We start from the raw sequence: 17,330 nt of genomic DNA, 5'->3' as shown, positions 1-17,330 counted from the left end.
TAAAGAAGACAGCAACTCTGATGCTCAAGTTCTCCTTAGAAGTAACTTCAGAAGCCTGCAGTGTGGTGCGGGATGAGGCCACGCGATCGATCAGCAGCACTGCAGTTGTGAGCCATGGTGCCACCAGACGTGCAACTTGAGCCAAGTGTGTGTGAGCACCACAGCCAAGCGTGAGATGCCCAGACGTCACAACAGCACATCAACCACCACCACCAAAACCAAACAGGCTCCTTCTCCATCCTGTGTTCCTGATTCATAATACCATCAACCTAATCCTTTACTTCACAGCCCACATCGAAGGAAGAAAGCTTCAATTCCTGGCCACAGAGAACGTATAGTCCCTGCCAGGTTGAAAAGCCTCTTGTCCTGAAACGAGGGACACTTGGTGAACACCAGCAGTGTTCTTTTTCTCTCCATCATGCCAGGCTCAGAACAGGCTGGTCTGGAAAGCCCAAAGAAGGGCACTACCCAGCTAAGTGGTCATAGGCTCCGGGTCCCACTGGCTTCACAGTTCAAGGTTAGCTCGGACAACTGACGGGACAGACGTACAGTGGTGGGGTTTTTGTTGTTTTGGGATCACGCATGGGAGCTCAGGACTAACTCCTGGCTCTGCACTCAGGGATCACTCCCGGTAGGCTTGGGGGACCATATGGGGTGTCTGGGATTGAACCTGGGTCAGTCACAGGCTAGGCAAGCACCTTACCCATTATACTGTTGGGTTATTCTATACTGTTGGGCTCTGGCCAAACAGGTGTGCAAAGTTGAATAAGAGGCAAGCCCCTCTGAGTTGGCTTCTGGTGAGTTCTCTGAAATCACAACTTACGTTCCATAAGAACCAATTCATTCACATTGGGACTGAGAGGCAATGTAAATCTAAGATCTGCAAACCCAGAGGAGCAGAAAGCTGAGCAGCAACCCAGGATGACAGGGGTAGGGGAAGGAGCCACCCGGGACCAAACAGGATCATGGGCCACACCCCAGCATTTCAGCACAGTTCTGCTACCACTGTCCAACTTTCCCTTTGTGCGGCAGTGGGGGGTAAGCACCTCTTTAGTGTGCAGAAATGAGGGGTACGTTCACCTCTGTGTTAAAAAGAAACATGTCAACAAAAATAAATACGTAGGGTTCTTTCCCCTATAAATCCCGCCTACATTATTTTTCCAGAGGGGGGGAAAAAACTCCAATTGCAATGATGACAGTATATTTTAGACAATGGATCTTTCTTGCTTTAAGTAAATGATAGAGTAAAACTCTGAAAAGAACGCTGGGAAGCAGTATTTTCTATCCTGAGATAAAGGTCTCTGGGATGTTTCTGGAGAGAATTAGCTGCAGTGATGCCAGGTTGGGTAAAAGAAACCACTTCCTGTGAGAGGGGTGATGGGAAAGGAAGCAGATGGGGTGAAATTCCACTACCGCATCCATGGGAACCTCTGAAAAGGCCATCCAAGAGAGCATGTGCATACACAGGCTCCTGCCTAGCTGCAGAGCCCATGACCCCCGGTGCCCACACACAGATAAAGCAAGCCTGCCTCAGAAACTGCAGGCCACGGACAGGGCTCCCTCGCCTCTCCCACCTCCAGCCTCACCCTCTTTGGACGGCGTATGACATTTTTCCATAGGCCACTCCTCTTGGAGCACAATTTTCTACAGGAACTAAGCACCATGGTTAAAGTGAAATGACAATGATCTCATCTTGAGCTGACGATGATGGGGTCATGGGAGAGTTTCCTGAGCCTGCTGTGCAGGAATGGAGGAAATGAAGATATTCACATAAAAACTGGACACAGGGACCAGAGAGATAATAGCAGTGAGTAGGGAGTTTGCCTTGCACACGGCTGACCTGGGTTCAATCCCTGGCACCGCATCTAGTTACCTGAGCTCTGCCAGGAGTGATCCTTGAGTTCAGAGCCAGGAGTAAGTCCTGGATGTGCTCCCCCCCCCAAAAAAAAAAATTAAAAAGAAACCGGAGAGAGAGAACTGGAGAGATAGTGTAGTAGGTTAAGGCACTTCCTTCATATGGAGACCTGAGTTTGATCCCCAGAACCATATAGGGTCCCCCGGGTTCTGCCAGGAGTGATACTTGAGCACAGAGCCAGGAATAAGTCCTGAGCAGCAGCAGATGCAGCCCCCCAAACCAAAAACACAACACAAAACAAAAATCGACGAAGCCAAGTGGGGTGGGGGGAGGCGGATCTGCAGGCATTTTCCAGAAGTGGTGAGGCTGCCCGAGGCCAGCGTGCGGCCAAGGGTCGGGGGCCGTGTCCACAGCTCCCTGACAATTCTCTGCATTGTGTCGGAAGGTTTGCTGACTCCAGCTCTGAGGGGCCAGACTCAGCTTTCCCCAGTTATGCCAAACTCTGTCCGTTCATGGTCGGGGCCGGCACAGCCAGTGAGTGAGACAAAGGTTGTCACTCTACTAACTCCCTGCGGAGACTGGAGCACAGAGTAATGGACCACGCAGTGTGGGGCGGGAGTGGTCAGGGAAGGCCGCCTTCATTCCGTGATCCTGGAAGAGAGGCAAGCGATGGGGGACCCCCGAGGGCATCTGGAGGCGAGGTGCCCCCGTCGGTAGGCAAGGGCTCAGAGCAGCAGGCGCTGCTGTGTTCCCAAGGCACAGGAGAGCCAGGGTGGGGACGCCGAGCGAGCAGGAGGAAGCTTGCACAGGCCTCGCGCTGAGAACTGGAGCTGTTGCGCTGGCTTTCGTTTCACTGGGAGAGGCCCACTCAGAGAAAGAACCTAGCCAGGGCCTGCATCATAGTACAGTGGGGAGGGCACTTGCCTTACACACAACTGAGCTGGGTTCGATTCCTGGTTCCCTGGAGCCCCACCACCCAGTGATGCCTGAGCACAGAGGCAGGAGTAAGCCCTGGGCACCTCTGGGTGTAGCCCAAAATCCACGAAAAGGCAAAAGAAAAAAAGAATCTAATTCAACTTACATTGGGAAGGGTCTGACTCACAAGGTGAATGGACTGGGGGGAACAGGGTGTGTGGTGGGGACAAGCGTAGAAGTGAGAAGGTCCCCCTCGCCCCCAGCAGTGACTGCAATAATGCAAGGCAGGAGATGATGAGGATGATGACTCGGACCAGGGGTCACTGATGAGATCGATCCTGCGGCTCAACTGAAATTCGATATCAGGAAGACAATTTGCTGATGGGAAGGCTGGAGGGAGCTGACTGAGCTGCCTGGCTTCTGGCTACTGCAGCGAGACAGGATGACTCTGGAAAGCAACGGCAGGGGGTGGGAGCGCTGGCCCAACATGTCACCTTCCATCACCTACAGTCAGGGGTCAGGGGAGTGGGCGGAGGGATGAGTCTCAGACCGGAAGGCGCGGTCAGGGATGGAGAGAGAGGTCTGAGCATAAGCAGATCGGGTAGACTGTGGGGCTGGTCGGCTGGAGGAGACGCTTGGGGGAGCAGAGACCAGTGGAGGAGGCCTGGGCGATGCTGAGAGATCAGGGAGCTGAGGGAAGCAGGCAGAGGAGAGCCGAGGAGTGGAGGGTTCCAAGAGCCAAGCCTGAGGATTATTGAAGACCAGGGAGCTAGCTAGAGGGCTGAGGCACATGCCGAGGAGGCCAAGGACCCCTTGGTTCGATCTCTGGCACGGCCTTGCTGGCACCGCCGTGTGCATCCCTGATAGGCCTTAGCCACGATGGGGAGGCCCCCGGGGAGAATTGCTGATAGGAGGATTAGACAGTATCGGACCAACGGCCCTGGCAGGGCAAGAAAGATCAGCCCAGGCGGGGGGTGGGGGGGGTAGGGGGAGGGTGCTCTCCAAAAGAGCAGCTGCCTTGCAAGGGTGGGGATGCAAGTCTGATTCCCCGGCACCACCCCATAGCAAATGCTGTCAGGGATGAGCGTGCGACCCCTGGCAAGCACTAGCCACCAAGGGCATGACCCCAGCACTGCAGAAACAGAGGGCAGGGGAGAGAGAGAAGGGAGGGCAGACAGAGAGAGAGGAGAAGAGGAGAAGGGGCAGGGCCAAGGATTGACCACCAGACTGCAACGCGGTGAGTCCCTCTAAGCCCGGGAATGGCTGTTCTAGACCTCAGGGATGAGCAGAAACCAGTTGAGCTTCTCTGCTTTGTCTCACCTCACCTTGCCCACACGAGGAGGTGTTTTCCTGCAAGCTAAAGGCGAAGCTGCTTAGCAAAGGGAAGAATTCAGAAAACGGGGGTCCCTGGGGCAGAGTGTCTTCTGCACACAAAGACAGTGGTCTTGGAGGAGCTGGGACGGCTGGGTGGCTCGTCCACAGCGGAGGGAAGGCCAAGGAGAGCAGGCGCGGACGGCAGGGCAGGGGGCAGCTTGGGGCTCTGCAGTTGAAATCTGCTGGCCTCACTCTTCTCAGGGGGTGCCGGGGAACTGGAGGGAAGAGGTTTGAGGGCTCTGAGCTGTGGAATGACAGAAGACAGGAGGCTGGTGGCAGAGGAGACAGAAAGGAGGGAATCAGGATCGGTTGGTGTCCTGGTGGGTGGGAAGCTGCTAGTGTCAGGGCTAAAGGGAGCTTTCGGGAAAGATCAGAGGGAGGGAGCAGAGAGAGGAGCGGACGGCACGCCTAGAACTACATCTTCCTAGCGAGGGGACCTGCGTGTGGTGTATCTTATCCTGCAGCTAGTGGCCACCTCCAGTGCAAGGGCAGCTCGCAAATCATCTCACATCCTGACAGGCTTTGTCTTTGCCTCTGTGAGGCCAAGGAGGAGACCCCAGGTACAGTTCCCTGAGACACACAGTCTCAGACAAATTACTTCATTTACTTACAGCCTCAATTTTGTGAACTCTAAACACCTGGATCTAAACACCTGATGAGTAAATGGAAACATTTTCTGCTGAGCCGATGCCGGACACACAAATGCTCCAGAAGTCTCTGGCCATGAGTGCTGGGCGCTGTGCTGCAGCAGGCAGGGTTACTCCAACCACAAAGGCTCCTGAGCACAATCAGGGACTGGGAGCAGGACAGAGGAGAGAGCAGCGCTTCCTTCCGTGCCCCCTGCTGGACCCCACCTCCCGCTCCTTTATCCCTGTGCTCTGAAAATGTCTCCTTTCTCAACTGGACACCTGCTGGGGGAAGTCACTGGGTGACTTCAAAGCCACTTGGGTTTTGCTGAGCTTGGTTCCTTACTGGAATCTTTCTGTTTCCTCTAGGCACAGGTTCTCAGCTGCAGGTAAATATGTACCCAGCTGGGTACACACTTGGCCATACGAGGCACGTTCTGGTCCCACCCACACTTGTTGCCAAACAGGGATGCGATGCTATCAGGCTGGGATGCTTCAAGGCACAGAACAGAGAATGAGCCAATTCAAAACAGCTGAAGTGTAGGGCCTGCGCGACAGTACAGTGGGCTGGGTAGGGTGCTTGCCTTGCACGCAGCTGGCCTGAGCTCCATTCCCGGCATACCAATTGGCCCCCCAAGTCTGCCAGGAGTAATTTCTGAGTGCAGAGCCAGGAGTAACCCCTGAGCACTGCCAGGTATGGCTCCCAAACAACAACAACAACAAAATAAAAACACCCAGAATGTCAAGGCTGGGAGAACCTATTACAAGAGTTTTTATAAACTCTGCAGGAGACCGTTCACACCAGAACAAGCCCTTGTATCCAACGCCCCTAGAAAAGGAAACTCTACAACTGAGTTAGCCCCCACTTTAAAAAGGCTAAACCTGGGGCCTGGAGTGATAGCACAGTGGGTAAGGTGTTTTCCTTGCATGTGGTCGACCTGGGTTTAATCCCTGGCATCCCATATGGTCCCCTGAGCACTGCCAGGAGTGATTCCTGAGTGCAGAGCCAGGAGTAACCCCTGAGTATCATTGAGAGAGAAAAAAAAAGGCCAAACCAAACAGAATGATTTTGTATTCTTGCTGCCATCAGGTGCCCCAATTTCTCTGCATCCAATATGGGGTGCCACTGGGAACCCAGTACAAGTGAATAGCTTGGTGTGCTAGACCATGGGACTCTGAACACATGCAGGTGACATTTGGATCTGGGGCCCCTGTGTGGGTTTTCTGGAAACTCACTTGGCCTCTTTGGGGTTTTGGTCACACCTGGAAGTGCTCAGGGGCTACTTACCCCTGGTTCTGTGCTAGGACCATGAGATGCTGGGAACTGAACTGTAGAATCAGCCATATGCCAGGAAGTGCCTTACCTCTGGCTCCATCTCTCGAACCTGTCCAATATTTTAAAGGACCATGTCTTTGTCTCAGAGCAGGGCTGCTGACTGCAGCCTCACTTCAGTGTGACCTACAGGCACTCTGCAGTCAGGTCTAGCTCTCAGCAACTTAGAGAAGTGAAGGAAAAAAGTGGACTTTAAAACATGGCCATGAGGACAGAGAGGGGAGACCACTATGACAATGATAATTGGAAATGATCACTCTGGACAAGAGCTAAGTGCTGAAAGGAGAGTCAAAGTGATATATATGATAGCCTTTCAGTACCTGTATTGCAAACTGCAGGCTGGGGAGAAGAGAGGGGAGGGGAGGGGAGAAAAAGAGAGGGGAGGGGAGGGGAGGGGAGAAAAAGAGAGGGGAGGGGAGGGGAGGGGAGGGGAGGGGAGGGGAGGGGAGGGGAGGGGAGGGGAGGAGAGGAGAGGAGAGGAGAGGAGAGGAGAGGAGAGGAGAGGAGAGGAGAGGAGAGGAGAGGGGATGGGAGGGGAGGGGAGGGGAGGAGAGGGGAGGGGAGGGGAGAGGGGAGGAGGGGAAAGGAGGAGAGGGGAGAGGGGAGGGGAAGGGAAGAAGAGGAAAAGTGCCTACCATAGAGGCAGGCTGGGGGAGGTTGTGGGAGGGGAACTGGGGACACTGGTGGTGGGAAATGTACACCGGTGAAGGGACAGGTGTGAACATAGTATGACTGAAACCCAATCACCAACAACTTTAACACGGTGTATCTCAAAATGAAACAAAAAAGGGGGGAGGGTGAGATAAAATTAAACATGGCCAAAGAAAGCTTGACTGCGGTAGGGCTGGGGGGGCGGGAACAATGAAGTATAACTTGTTTTCCTGAGCAGCTCCTCATACCCCCAGGGCAGTGAGTGACTGGGCAGCACTGTGCCCCCTAGTTCTTGGTAGTGGGTGGTGTTGGGTCACAGCCAGCAGAGCTCAGGGCTTACTCCTGGCTCTGGGCTCAAGGATCACTCCTGGCAGGCTCAGGGGACCATACAGGGTGCCAGGGATTGGACTCAGGTTAGCTGCATGCAAGGCAAGGGCCCTGCCCACTGCACCATCATTCCAGCCCTGTACCCTCAAGTTCTTGCTCCGATTCCTGGGGTCACGATTTTCCTGACTCTGCACTGGCACTGGCTTCTCTCAAGGTTCACGGCACCTGCCTTTCCTGTCATGTCCTGCTTCTCAAGGACGGTCAGACCCTTCACGGCAGGAAATGAACCAGCCTGCTGCCTGTTCTCTCGGGTGGGCAATGACTTTGGTATTAAATCCTGGGGTGGGGGATTGCTTGGGGTGGTTTCGGGTTATGGAGGACGTATGAGGCCTCTTGACTGAAAGAAACCTCAGGAACTGGAGAGCCACAGGGATGGGGTACTGGAAAGACAGGTACAGGGCTAGCACTTGTCTGGCACGCAACCAATCCTCATTCCATCCCCAGCACCAGATGCCCGCCTCCTCCAGAGACCCACGAGCAGTGGCCTGGGAGAAGACACTGAGCACACAGCGGGCAGCCCACTTCACCTTCAAATAAATAAAGAGGTTTATTTATTTATTTATTCATTTATTTATTGTTTTGGTGCTTAGGCATACCCTGCAGTGCTCAGGGCGTACTTCTGGCTGTGTGCTTAGGGATCACTCCTACGAGTGCTCAGGAAACCATGAGGTGCCTGGAAGTAAACCTGGGTCTGCTTCAGGCAAGACAAGGGCCTTACCCACTGCTATCTCTCTGGCACCAGAAACCAATAGTCTAAAAAGATAAGAACAGGGGGCTGGAGCGATAGCACAGCGGGTAGGGCATTTGCCTTGCACGTGGCCGACCCGGGTTCGATTCCCAGCATCCCATATGGTCCCCTGAGCACCGCCAGGGGTAATTCCTGAGTTCAGAGCCAGGAGTAACCCCTGTGCATCGCTGGGTGTGACCCAAAAACCAAAACAAAACAAAAAAAGATAAGAACAAAGGGATAAGGGTAAGTGGCCAGGCCAGAGGGACTAATCCTGTTTCATTTGTCACTTATGATACCGGTCAAGCGGGTCAGGGTGTGTTGGGGACAGAGATAGACAGATAAAGGAGGTGGACAGGATGGGCAGTTTATGGGACCTTTAAACCCAGAACGCTGGCGCCAGGGGCGGAACACTGCCCCAGCAGCGGAGGGCCTGTAACTGCCCTATCTCTGCTCCCTCTCCCAGAAGAATCTCCGCTAAGGGAAAGCCCCCGCAAAGATGCTAACCCAGATAAGATAAGGCCCTCGGATGTGTAAAAGTCTAACCTGGAAAGATTAAGAGAGTTCGCCATCTGGCCAAAGAATGTTGTTCTTCTCCTTCTGATATTACCGGTTCTAAGCAGTAAGGCTGCGTGGCGGGTCGTGCTCTCAGCCTAGAAGGCTGTGAGCCCCCCACCCCATTTCCTCTCATTTTTCTTTCCTAAAATTTATTGAATTACTATGAATTACACAGTGACAACATTATTCATGATTGAGTTTTCCAGGGACCAGTGTTCAAGCACCCACCCCTTCCCCAGCGCCCACATCCCTCCATCAGTGTACCCAGTTTCTCTCCTGCCCTCCACGCTGGCCTCTCTCGGTAGCACTTTTTTTTTCTTCTTTTTTCCTGTGGGCACTGCGGTTTACAATGCCGTTACTGCTAGGGTATCATGCTTCATCTCTTTACTACTTTCAGAATTCAGTTCTCCGCCAGAGTGACCATCCCCCCTGTCGTTGTGGCAGTGGTCCTTCCCCTGACCTACCCCCTCTCCACCCATAGGAGCAAACATCCTACCACAGACCCATTCTCCTGCCCTTTGTTTCTATTACCTTTGGGCATTCTTACTCCCTACTAGATTTCTTTATATTGCTCAAAGAAGCAAGATCATTCTGTGTCTGTCCTTTTCTTACTCTCTTATTTCTGTCTCTTTTCTTTTTATTGAATCACTGTGAACTACAGTTACAAAACTTTCATGTTAGAATTTCAGTCATAAAATGATCGCACACCCGTCCCTCCACCAGTACACATCTTCCACCACCATGTCCCCAGTATCTCCCCTCCAGCCCAACCCTCCCCCTGCCTCTCTGGCAGACAATTTCCCCCATACTCTCTCTCTACTTTTGAGCATTACGGTTTGCAATACAGATACTGAAAGTCTATCACATTTGGTCCTTTATCTACTTTCAGCACACATCTCCCATTCTGAACAATCCCTCCAACCATCACTGACTTAGTGATCCCTTCTCTATTAGTGATCTGCCTTAGTGATCTGCCTTCTCCCCAGATCATGAGGCAGACTTCCAACTATGAAGCAATATTCGTGGCCTTTGAGTTTACTGTCCTTGGGTGTCAGTCTCATATTATGTTACTTTATAGCCCACAAACATCTGTCTCTTTTCTTTTCTTTTTTTTACTTATTTTTATTTTTTGCTTTTTGGGTCACACCTGGCAATGCACAGGGGTTACTCCTGGCTCTGCACTCAGGAATCACTCCTGGCGGTGCTCAGGGGACCATATGGGATGCTGGGAATTGAACCCGGGTCGGCCGCGTGCAAGGCAAACGCCCTACCCGCTGTGTTATTGCTCCAGCCCCTGTCTCTTTTCTTAACCCTCATGGCATCCCTACTTCAGGCCTGTTCACCTGGAGCTGGTCCCTCACAAGGGTGGAAGGCAGGTAGGAGCCATCCAAGTGCCTCTGAGGCTCTGGAAACAGGAAGACTATTCCCATTTCCATTCTGCCTGCGAGGTAAGAATCCTAGTTAGCTGGTATTTCCAGGCACACTCAGTAGAAGGTAGAACATCGCTGGCATTTTTGAGGGTTCTGGGGTATCTCTAGACTGCTTCTGAGAGAAATCTCCCAGGGCCCCGCCCAGAGCCTGCGTTCTATTTTTATTTCCTTTTTATTTGTTTTGGGCCACACCTGTCAGGGCTCAGGGAACCATACGCAGTGCCGGGGATCGAACCGGGATCCACCACATGTGCAAGGCAACCACCTTACCCACTGTGCTATCTCTGTAGTCCCTGGAGCTGTACTTTCTAGGTGGCTCACAGCCCGGCTTCTCAATCCATTCCCCATCAGGGGGCCCCACATGCCATAAGCATACTGCCTCTGAGGGAAATATCTCAGGGTCGCAGGAAACAGGGAAGAAGAGAATTGTCTGAGTTTACATGCCCCAGGATGGAAGGGACATTTGGAGAGGAAGGGCAGAGGCGAGGATCATGCTCAGTGAGTATTTGGAAAGGACCACCTTTGAGGTCCCTTCTTCTGCGGTCCTGGGGAAGGCCTCTGGACCTCTGTCCTCTAAACCGAAGCCCCAGAGAACACCCCAGTACACTGAGAGCCTCCTGGGAAAAGTGCTCACATTATCTAACCTGTCCCATCCCTGCCTGTTTAACACTGCCGCCTGATTTAAAAACTGCTGCATAACAATCCAAGCACAGTGCACACAATCAGCCACAGGGCCGACTAAGGAGTAGCCAGAGAGCCAGCCAGTTGGGACCTGGCTGCCACCCTCCAGCAGCCCACCTCCTCCCGCCAGCCTCCCGCACCTCCCCAGGCCCCCCTGGGTACCTAAGAGCGCGGCAGCCTGGCTCCGGCCGCCGAAGCTGCGGCTGAAGGAGCTGTGCCTGCTTGCATAGGAGGCAGGTCGGCTGGGCAGCCAGGGCAGCAGGAAAGCCGGAATCTCCGAGTGCAAGAGCTCTTCGGCCACAAAGGCCACCTCAAACCACTTGCGCTGGAAGCTGGCGAAGTCGTCCACCGCTGTCGTGTGCCAGGCGGGCTGCTGCAGGGCCACTGGGAAAAGAGAGGGGAGGGAGGGTGCCCTCAGCTCAAACACGCGCTTCCTCTCTGATTCAAAACTACCACAGGCACGGGCTGTGCAGACCCTGCACGGAGTGGAAGAAGCCAGAGGGGAGGGTTCTTCCACCCAAGTGAAATGTCCACAAGAGGCCAATTGTTAGGGATGGAAAGCAGCCAGGGGGACAATACCAGTCAGAAACTAGAGAAAGGTGATGGTGGCAGAATGCTGTCAACGACAGAAAGGTCACAGACCGTTTGCTTTAAAGTAGTTCATTCTATGTCATGTGAACATATTAAAATTATCCAATATGTGTTATCCCCTGGAGCTTCAAAGACAGCTCAAAGGGCCAGAGCATCTGCTTGGCCTACAGGAGCCCTGGGTTTGATCCCCAACAACGCATCATCCCCTAGCACTGCTGGGAGCATCCCCCAACCAGAGTCAAGAGTAACCTTGAGTACCAACCAGTGTGATTCGAAAAGCAAACAGACAAATGAACAAAAATAGCCATCAGGGGCTGCAGAGGTAATATAGTGGGTATGGTACTTGCCTTGCAGCTGACCCAGGTTCAATCCCAGGCACCTCCTATAGTCCCTGGAGCCCTGCCAGGAATAATCCTTGAGTGCAGAGCCAGGAGTAAGCTCTGAGAACTACTGCGTGTGGCACCAAAAATAACACCCACGCTCCCTGATCCCCGCAAACAGCCATCATAAAATGACCCATAAGAATTTCCTCATACCAGTTTTCTTGGCCTCTTTTAGGTTATCTTCCACATACACATATCTCCCCAAGAATTCTTTCTAGCTTGGAGAAACCCCAGTCAGCTCCAGGTATGATTCAAGTAATACAGACTCTGAAGAGAGCTGACAGGTCTGTCAACTCAGCATGCAATGGCACATGGGAGCTGAGGAAGCTCCATCACCTGAAAGAACAGTCACCCACCGGGAAACACCTGCCCCCGGGGAGGCATCAGCCTCATCTCTGACCTCTGTCGGGCTCTTTGTCCATCACTATCTTGTAGAAATAGAAGCCATAGATAAAGGTCCGCCAGACTTCACCAGACGCGTGCGTGATGAGCTGCTCTTCCAGCATTTTCTAGGAGAGACAAAGAAACTCTGAAATTCCCACAAGACAGCTTAGAGGTACATCCCTCAGTTATTTCTGGAGTTAAGGAAATGCCTCAATTGAAGGAGACAGAACACCCCCACCCACTGTCAGCAGAACAACTGCACTAGGCTAAATGTTGTGCCTGGCAAAAATGATGTTAAAAAAAAAATCGCAAAAGTATACTATGATGTCATCAGACAGTTCAAACAGGAGAGTATAAAGAAAATCTAGGTATAACCCTATTCCACATTTAAAAATTTAACATTTTGCTACAAATGTTTTTTTACAAATTTTTTTTTACAGACAAATCATTTTTAATCTTCACTATAAAAAGAACCATATGCATACAAAATATTTTCACTGTAACAACATTTCATGTAATATGGTCCACTAATCCTAAATAGATATTTTGTCATGTTATCCCTGTTCTTTCAGAAACAAATACTGACGTTTTTCAAAGGTCTATACCTTACTAAATCTCACATATCTTACAGATGAGGGCACGGAAGTAAGGACTAATTTCCTTTAAACATGGAAACTCAATTATTTCAGAACTAATCATGACTAGAGTCCTTTACAGGTTCTCCATCATACACATGTACGTGCTTTACTTTCCTGGGCATATGAAGTTCCTGTATTTAAATCCATTTTTCCATTCTCCTTCCTACTTTCCAACAGTATTTATCACCATTTGCCTTTTCTATTCAATTTTATACTTAATATAACACCTGTGAGACATTTTGTACTTTTTATGACACAAACGTCACAATCTTTGAAAAACATACTTAATGCCTTTAAATTTAGTAAACTGGAAATTTTAAAATTAAAAAAAATACGGGTCTATGTAATATAATGAATGACTTCAAGTCTTTTAAATTAAAAAACCTCAGGGAAAAAATAAAACCTGTTGACTTGCCCACATCCTGTTCCTTTTCCTTCCCCCAAGCATAAACGGCTAGTTTAATGTTATTCTCATGCAAATGGTTAATAATTTTATCATAGAACCATTCATAAAAAACAGAAACCATAGGATCTAGAAGAACAGCACACATGGGAGCCTCGAGTGTCTGCCTTGCAAGCAAATGGTCATAGGTTCAAATCTCCGGTTCCATGTGTTCAGCACTACCCTGGCAACTCTATCTGTGACCTCTAGCACCTCGGGCAATTTCCAGAGATGTCACGGTCAGATATATATAAGCACTGCGAAAAATGGGTGCAAGGGGCTGGAGCAATAGCACAGTGGGTCGGGTATTTGCCTTACACACAGCCAACCCGGGTTCGATTCCCAGCATCCCATATGGTCCCCTGAGCATGCCAGCAGTAATTCCTGAGTGCAGAGCTAGGTGCATCACCGAGTGTGACCCAAAAAGAAAATAAAAAGTGGGTGCAAGCCCCAGTGAGCACTACAAATATAAAGACGCTGGAGTACCACAGTCAGGCCTTGTGACTCTGAAAACATATATATGAGCACTGCAGTAAACTCCTGCCACTGAGTACCACAACCACAGCTTGTGAGCCTCAAGTAAGAGTGCAGCCCAAAGCACTGCCTTGGCAAGCAATGAGACTGTGTGTGCAAGCACCACAGCAGGATGTGTGACTCCCAGTGAGCACCACAGCTAAAAGTGTGCAAGCCCTGGTCACCACAACTGCAACAACAAGAAGAAAGGAAGTGGCAGTGGGGGAGGAAAAAAAAAAAACCCAAAGAAATATAATAAAAATCAAAAAGCCTGGGCTAGAGAAGTAATACAGGGGTTAAGTCAGCTGCCTTGCATGCAGCCAATTCCAGTTTGATCCATGACAATGCATTTCATCATCTCAGCAGGTCTGGTTGTTGTTCTGTCTCTCTAGTTCCCTTTATAGGTACACACACACACACACACACACACACACACACACACACACACACACATATATAAAGAATATAAGGTATACTCATATGACTTTACATTTCTATTTTGTTTCTTTTTTTTTTTTGCTTTTTGGGTCACACTCGGCGATGCACATGGGGTTACTCCTGGCTTTGCACTCAGGAATTACTCCTGGCAGTGCTCAGGGGACCATATGGGATGCTGGGAATCGAACCCAGGTAAGCCGTGTGCAAGGCAAACACCCTACCCACTGTGCTATTGCTCCAGCCCCTCTATTTTGTTTCTAAATAAAAAGAGCAATGCTATTATTATTTTGAAAAGTGTTTATTCCCTCAAAAGCAGGCTCCTGATTTTGTATTAATATTGGACCTCCAGCTCACTTAAACTGCTGAAAACTCTCCATTGTGTGACTCATGATTGTGCTGATAGTGGTGGGGGGAGTAACCATGGTGATCAGCAAAGGTCATGCAAAACAGCCTATGGCGACCCGTACAAAGAGAACTGAGGATTGAATACCGACCAGCTCGGCTACTGAGTCTACATTTCAGTGTTGACTACTCAGCCAACTACTACTTGGGAAACTGTAATCATCTCCAAGGGGAGTCTTTGTGCACCCAGGATGGTGTGAACTCCCTTGTCCAACTAAATCTTTCCCATTCTCTCCTCATGCATTCCAGATTAGTTCTCAATAACGCAGTGAAATTTACAGGCATTGGGCCAGAGTGATAATCCAGCAGGGAGGGCATTTGCCTTGCATGCGGCCGACCTGGGTTCAATCCCCAGCATCCTATATGGTCCCTTAAGCACCATCAGGAGTAATTTCTGAGTGCAGAGCCAGGAGTAAACCCTCTGCACCACCAGGTGTAACTCAAAAAGAAAAAAAAAAGAAAAGAAAAGAAATATACAGGCATTTGCTCTGGTCTACCATGTACCAAGCAACATGCTGGGCACTCATAACATGGAAACACATGATAAAACATGATAATAAGGTGGTTCTGCCCTCAAGAAGTCCAATAAAGGAAGGCAGGAGACGAATGAGACCTAAACACATCCTCCCACTATTGCGCTGCATGCTCTGACAAGGATGTTCAGAGCACCAGCAGCTACTTGAGGCAGTCTTCAATTCAGCTTTGGGTCCTGACTGAGGAGCTGAGAGGGGAACAATGGAGTTCGAGGCCAGTGAAGAACATTCCTTGGGAATAATCACAGTTCTCCCAAGGTTCAGAAGTTCAGGTTCCTTTCATAAAATTTCAGTTCAGACAATAAATGCCGCCAGATTTTTAAGTCAAAGCAGAGTGCCTTTCAAAGCAAGACCTCTTTCATTAATTCCAGACAGTTCTCACAGAGATTCCGACCAGGAGATCTCATAACTGAAAAGCGCACAAGCTTCATTCAGAGACAGGCTTTGGGGTTCTTGGTGGCTGAGCATCTCACCTGCATGATGTCAATGGCCATGGCCTGTGTCTGGACCCCGTCCACGTTGTTCACCAGCCAGTGCACCACCTCTGCACTGATGAAGCAGCACGGCGAGAGGCCCTTCTGTTCAGAGAGCAGTTGGACCCCTGTCCTGAAGGCCGAGACACAAGCAGGGAGCCAAGTCAGAGTGTGAAGGGTGGCAAAGAGCAGAAAGAGAAGTTGGAAAGGAGGGAACCCCCACTACAGCATTCAGCACTTGAATTCTGAATGCCCTGAGCACAATTTCTTGACTTTATTCTTTTATTTATTTATTTTATTTTATTTTATTTATTTTTGGCTTTTTGGGTCACACCTGGCAATGCACAGGGGTCACTCCTGGCCCTGCACTCAGAAATTACTCCTGGCAGTGCTCAGGGGACCATATGGGATGCTGGGAATTGAACCCAGGTCGGCTATTCACAAGGCAAATATCCTAGCTGCTGTACTATTGCTCTAGCTCCTATTTATATATTTTAAATGAATCACCGTGAGATACAGTTACAGACATACAAACTTCCGTGGTTACGTTTCAGTCATACAATGATTCAGTCATACAATGACCCATCCCTCCACCAATGCCCATTCTCCACCACCAATATTCCCAGGATCTCTCCACCAACCCCATCCCATCCCCCACCCTCCTACCCCCCCCCCCCCCCCCCCGCCTCTGTGGCAGGCCTTGTACTCTCTCTCTCCTTTTGGGTGTTATACAGTTTGCAATACAGGTAGCAAGTGGCCAGCATGTTTGGTCTACAGTCTACTTTCAGCATGCATCTCCCATCCCGAGAGAGCCCTCCAAGCATCAGTCACTTAGTGGTCCCTTCTCCATCCCAGCTGCCTTTTCCCCCAGCATGTGAGGCCAGCATTATCTCACACCACAGAGGCGGCACACAACCAAAAGAATAAAAGCAACTGGTGTTGGCGTGGATACGGGGAGAAGGGGACTCTCCTTCACTGCTGGTGGGAATGATGACTGGTTCAGCCTTTTTGGAAAACAATATGGACATTTCTCAAAAAACTAGAAATTGAGCTCCCATTTGACCCAGCAATACCACTTTTGGGAATATATCCCGGAGGTTCAAAAAAATACAGTAGAAAGGACATCTGCACTTGTATGTCCTTTCTACAGGTGCAGATGTCCTGTAGAACATCTACAGGACATGTTCTACATCTACATAAAAATGGGGAGATGAAATGAACAGAAACTTTCTCAAAGAAGAAATTCGAATGGCCAAAAGGCACATGAAAAAATGCTCTTCATCACTAATCATCAGGGAGATGCAGATCAAAATTGACTTTATTTTTAGACCCAGGGAAATCCCTATGACAGAACAAAAGAAGCTGTCACAAGGGAAGAAGAGAAAGGGGCAGGACAAAGGACCCAGTCTTTGGAGATGATCTATTCTTGTTAGTTATCAAAAAAGTAATTTGTGGGGCCGGAGCGATAGCACAGTGGGTAGGGCGTTTGCCTTGCATGCAGCCGACCTGGGTTCGATGCCCGGCATCCCATATGGTCCCCCAAGCACTGCCAGGAGTAATTCCTGAGTGCAAAGCCAGGAGTAACCCCTGAGCATCGCTGGGTGTGACCCAAAAAGCAAAAAAAAAAAAAAAAAAAGTAATTTGCACAGTGATTTCATTTAACCCCCAAACCAGCCCTGTTCTCTCATTTCATGAGCCAATCAAAATTCAACAGAGGTTCAGAGAGGACAAGTAAGCTGCCTGAGATCTCACAGCACGTGAGCAATAGAGTCAGGATGAACCCACCCTTCCACACTGCATGAACACAGCCTGTGGTTTGGGCCTGCAGAAAGTCCCATCTTCATCCACCCCCAACTGCACTCGCACGCAAGGGGAGCCACTTACGAGGGGTGTTTCATGGCTTCCAGGATCTCGGCCAGGGTGGAGGAGGACGTCAGGGAGCTTGCCGTCAGCTGCTGGGAGCTGTAACGGAGACGCAGGTCAGCATAGCAAGGGG

General features: G+C 50.4%; 1 protein-coding gene across 4 annotated transcripts in view; it reads right to left on the bottom strand.

The window, feature by feature from the left end:
• The window catches only part of DEPDC5 (DEP domain containing 5, GATOR1 subcomplex subunit), a 142,303-nt gene that overhangs the window by 14,979 nt on the left and 109,994 nt on the right, over positions 1 to 17,330 (bottom strand). For all 4 annotated transcript variants that reach the window (XM_055146986.1, XM_055146988.1, XM_055146987.1 and 1 more), the window contains 4 exons: positions 17,219 to 17,296; positions 15,335 to 15,467; positions 11,912 to 12,020; positions 10,700 to 10,921 (listed from right to left, as the gene is read on the bottom strand). In XM_055146986.1, the coding sequence (XP_055002961.1) occupies positions 10,700 to 10,921; positions 11,912 to 12,020; positions 15,335 to 15,467; positions 17,219 to 17,296 (542 nt within the window). The remainder of the gene's footprint in view (positions 1 to 10,699; positions 10,922 to 11,911; positions 12,021 to 15,334; positions 15,468 to 17,218; positions 17,297 to 17,330) is intronic.

Source organism: Sorex araneus, chromosome 9 (assembly GCF_027595985.1).
Source record: "Sorex araneus isolate mSorAra2 chromosome 9, mSorAra2.pri, whole genome shotgun sequence".
NCBI classification, from domain to species: domain Eukaryota; kingdom Metazoa; phylum Chordata; class Mammalia; order Eulipotyphla; family Soricidae; genus Sorex; species Sorex araneus.
Note: the sequence above shows the minus strand (reverse complement) of the source record. Positions and strands in the feature narration are given on the sequence as shown.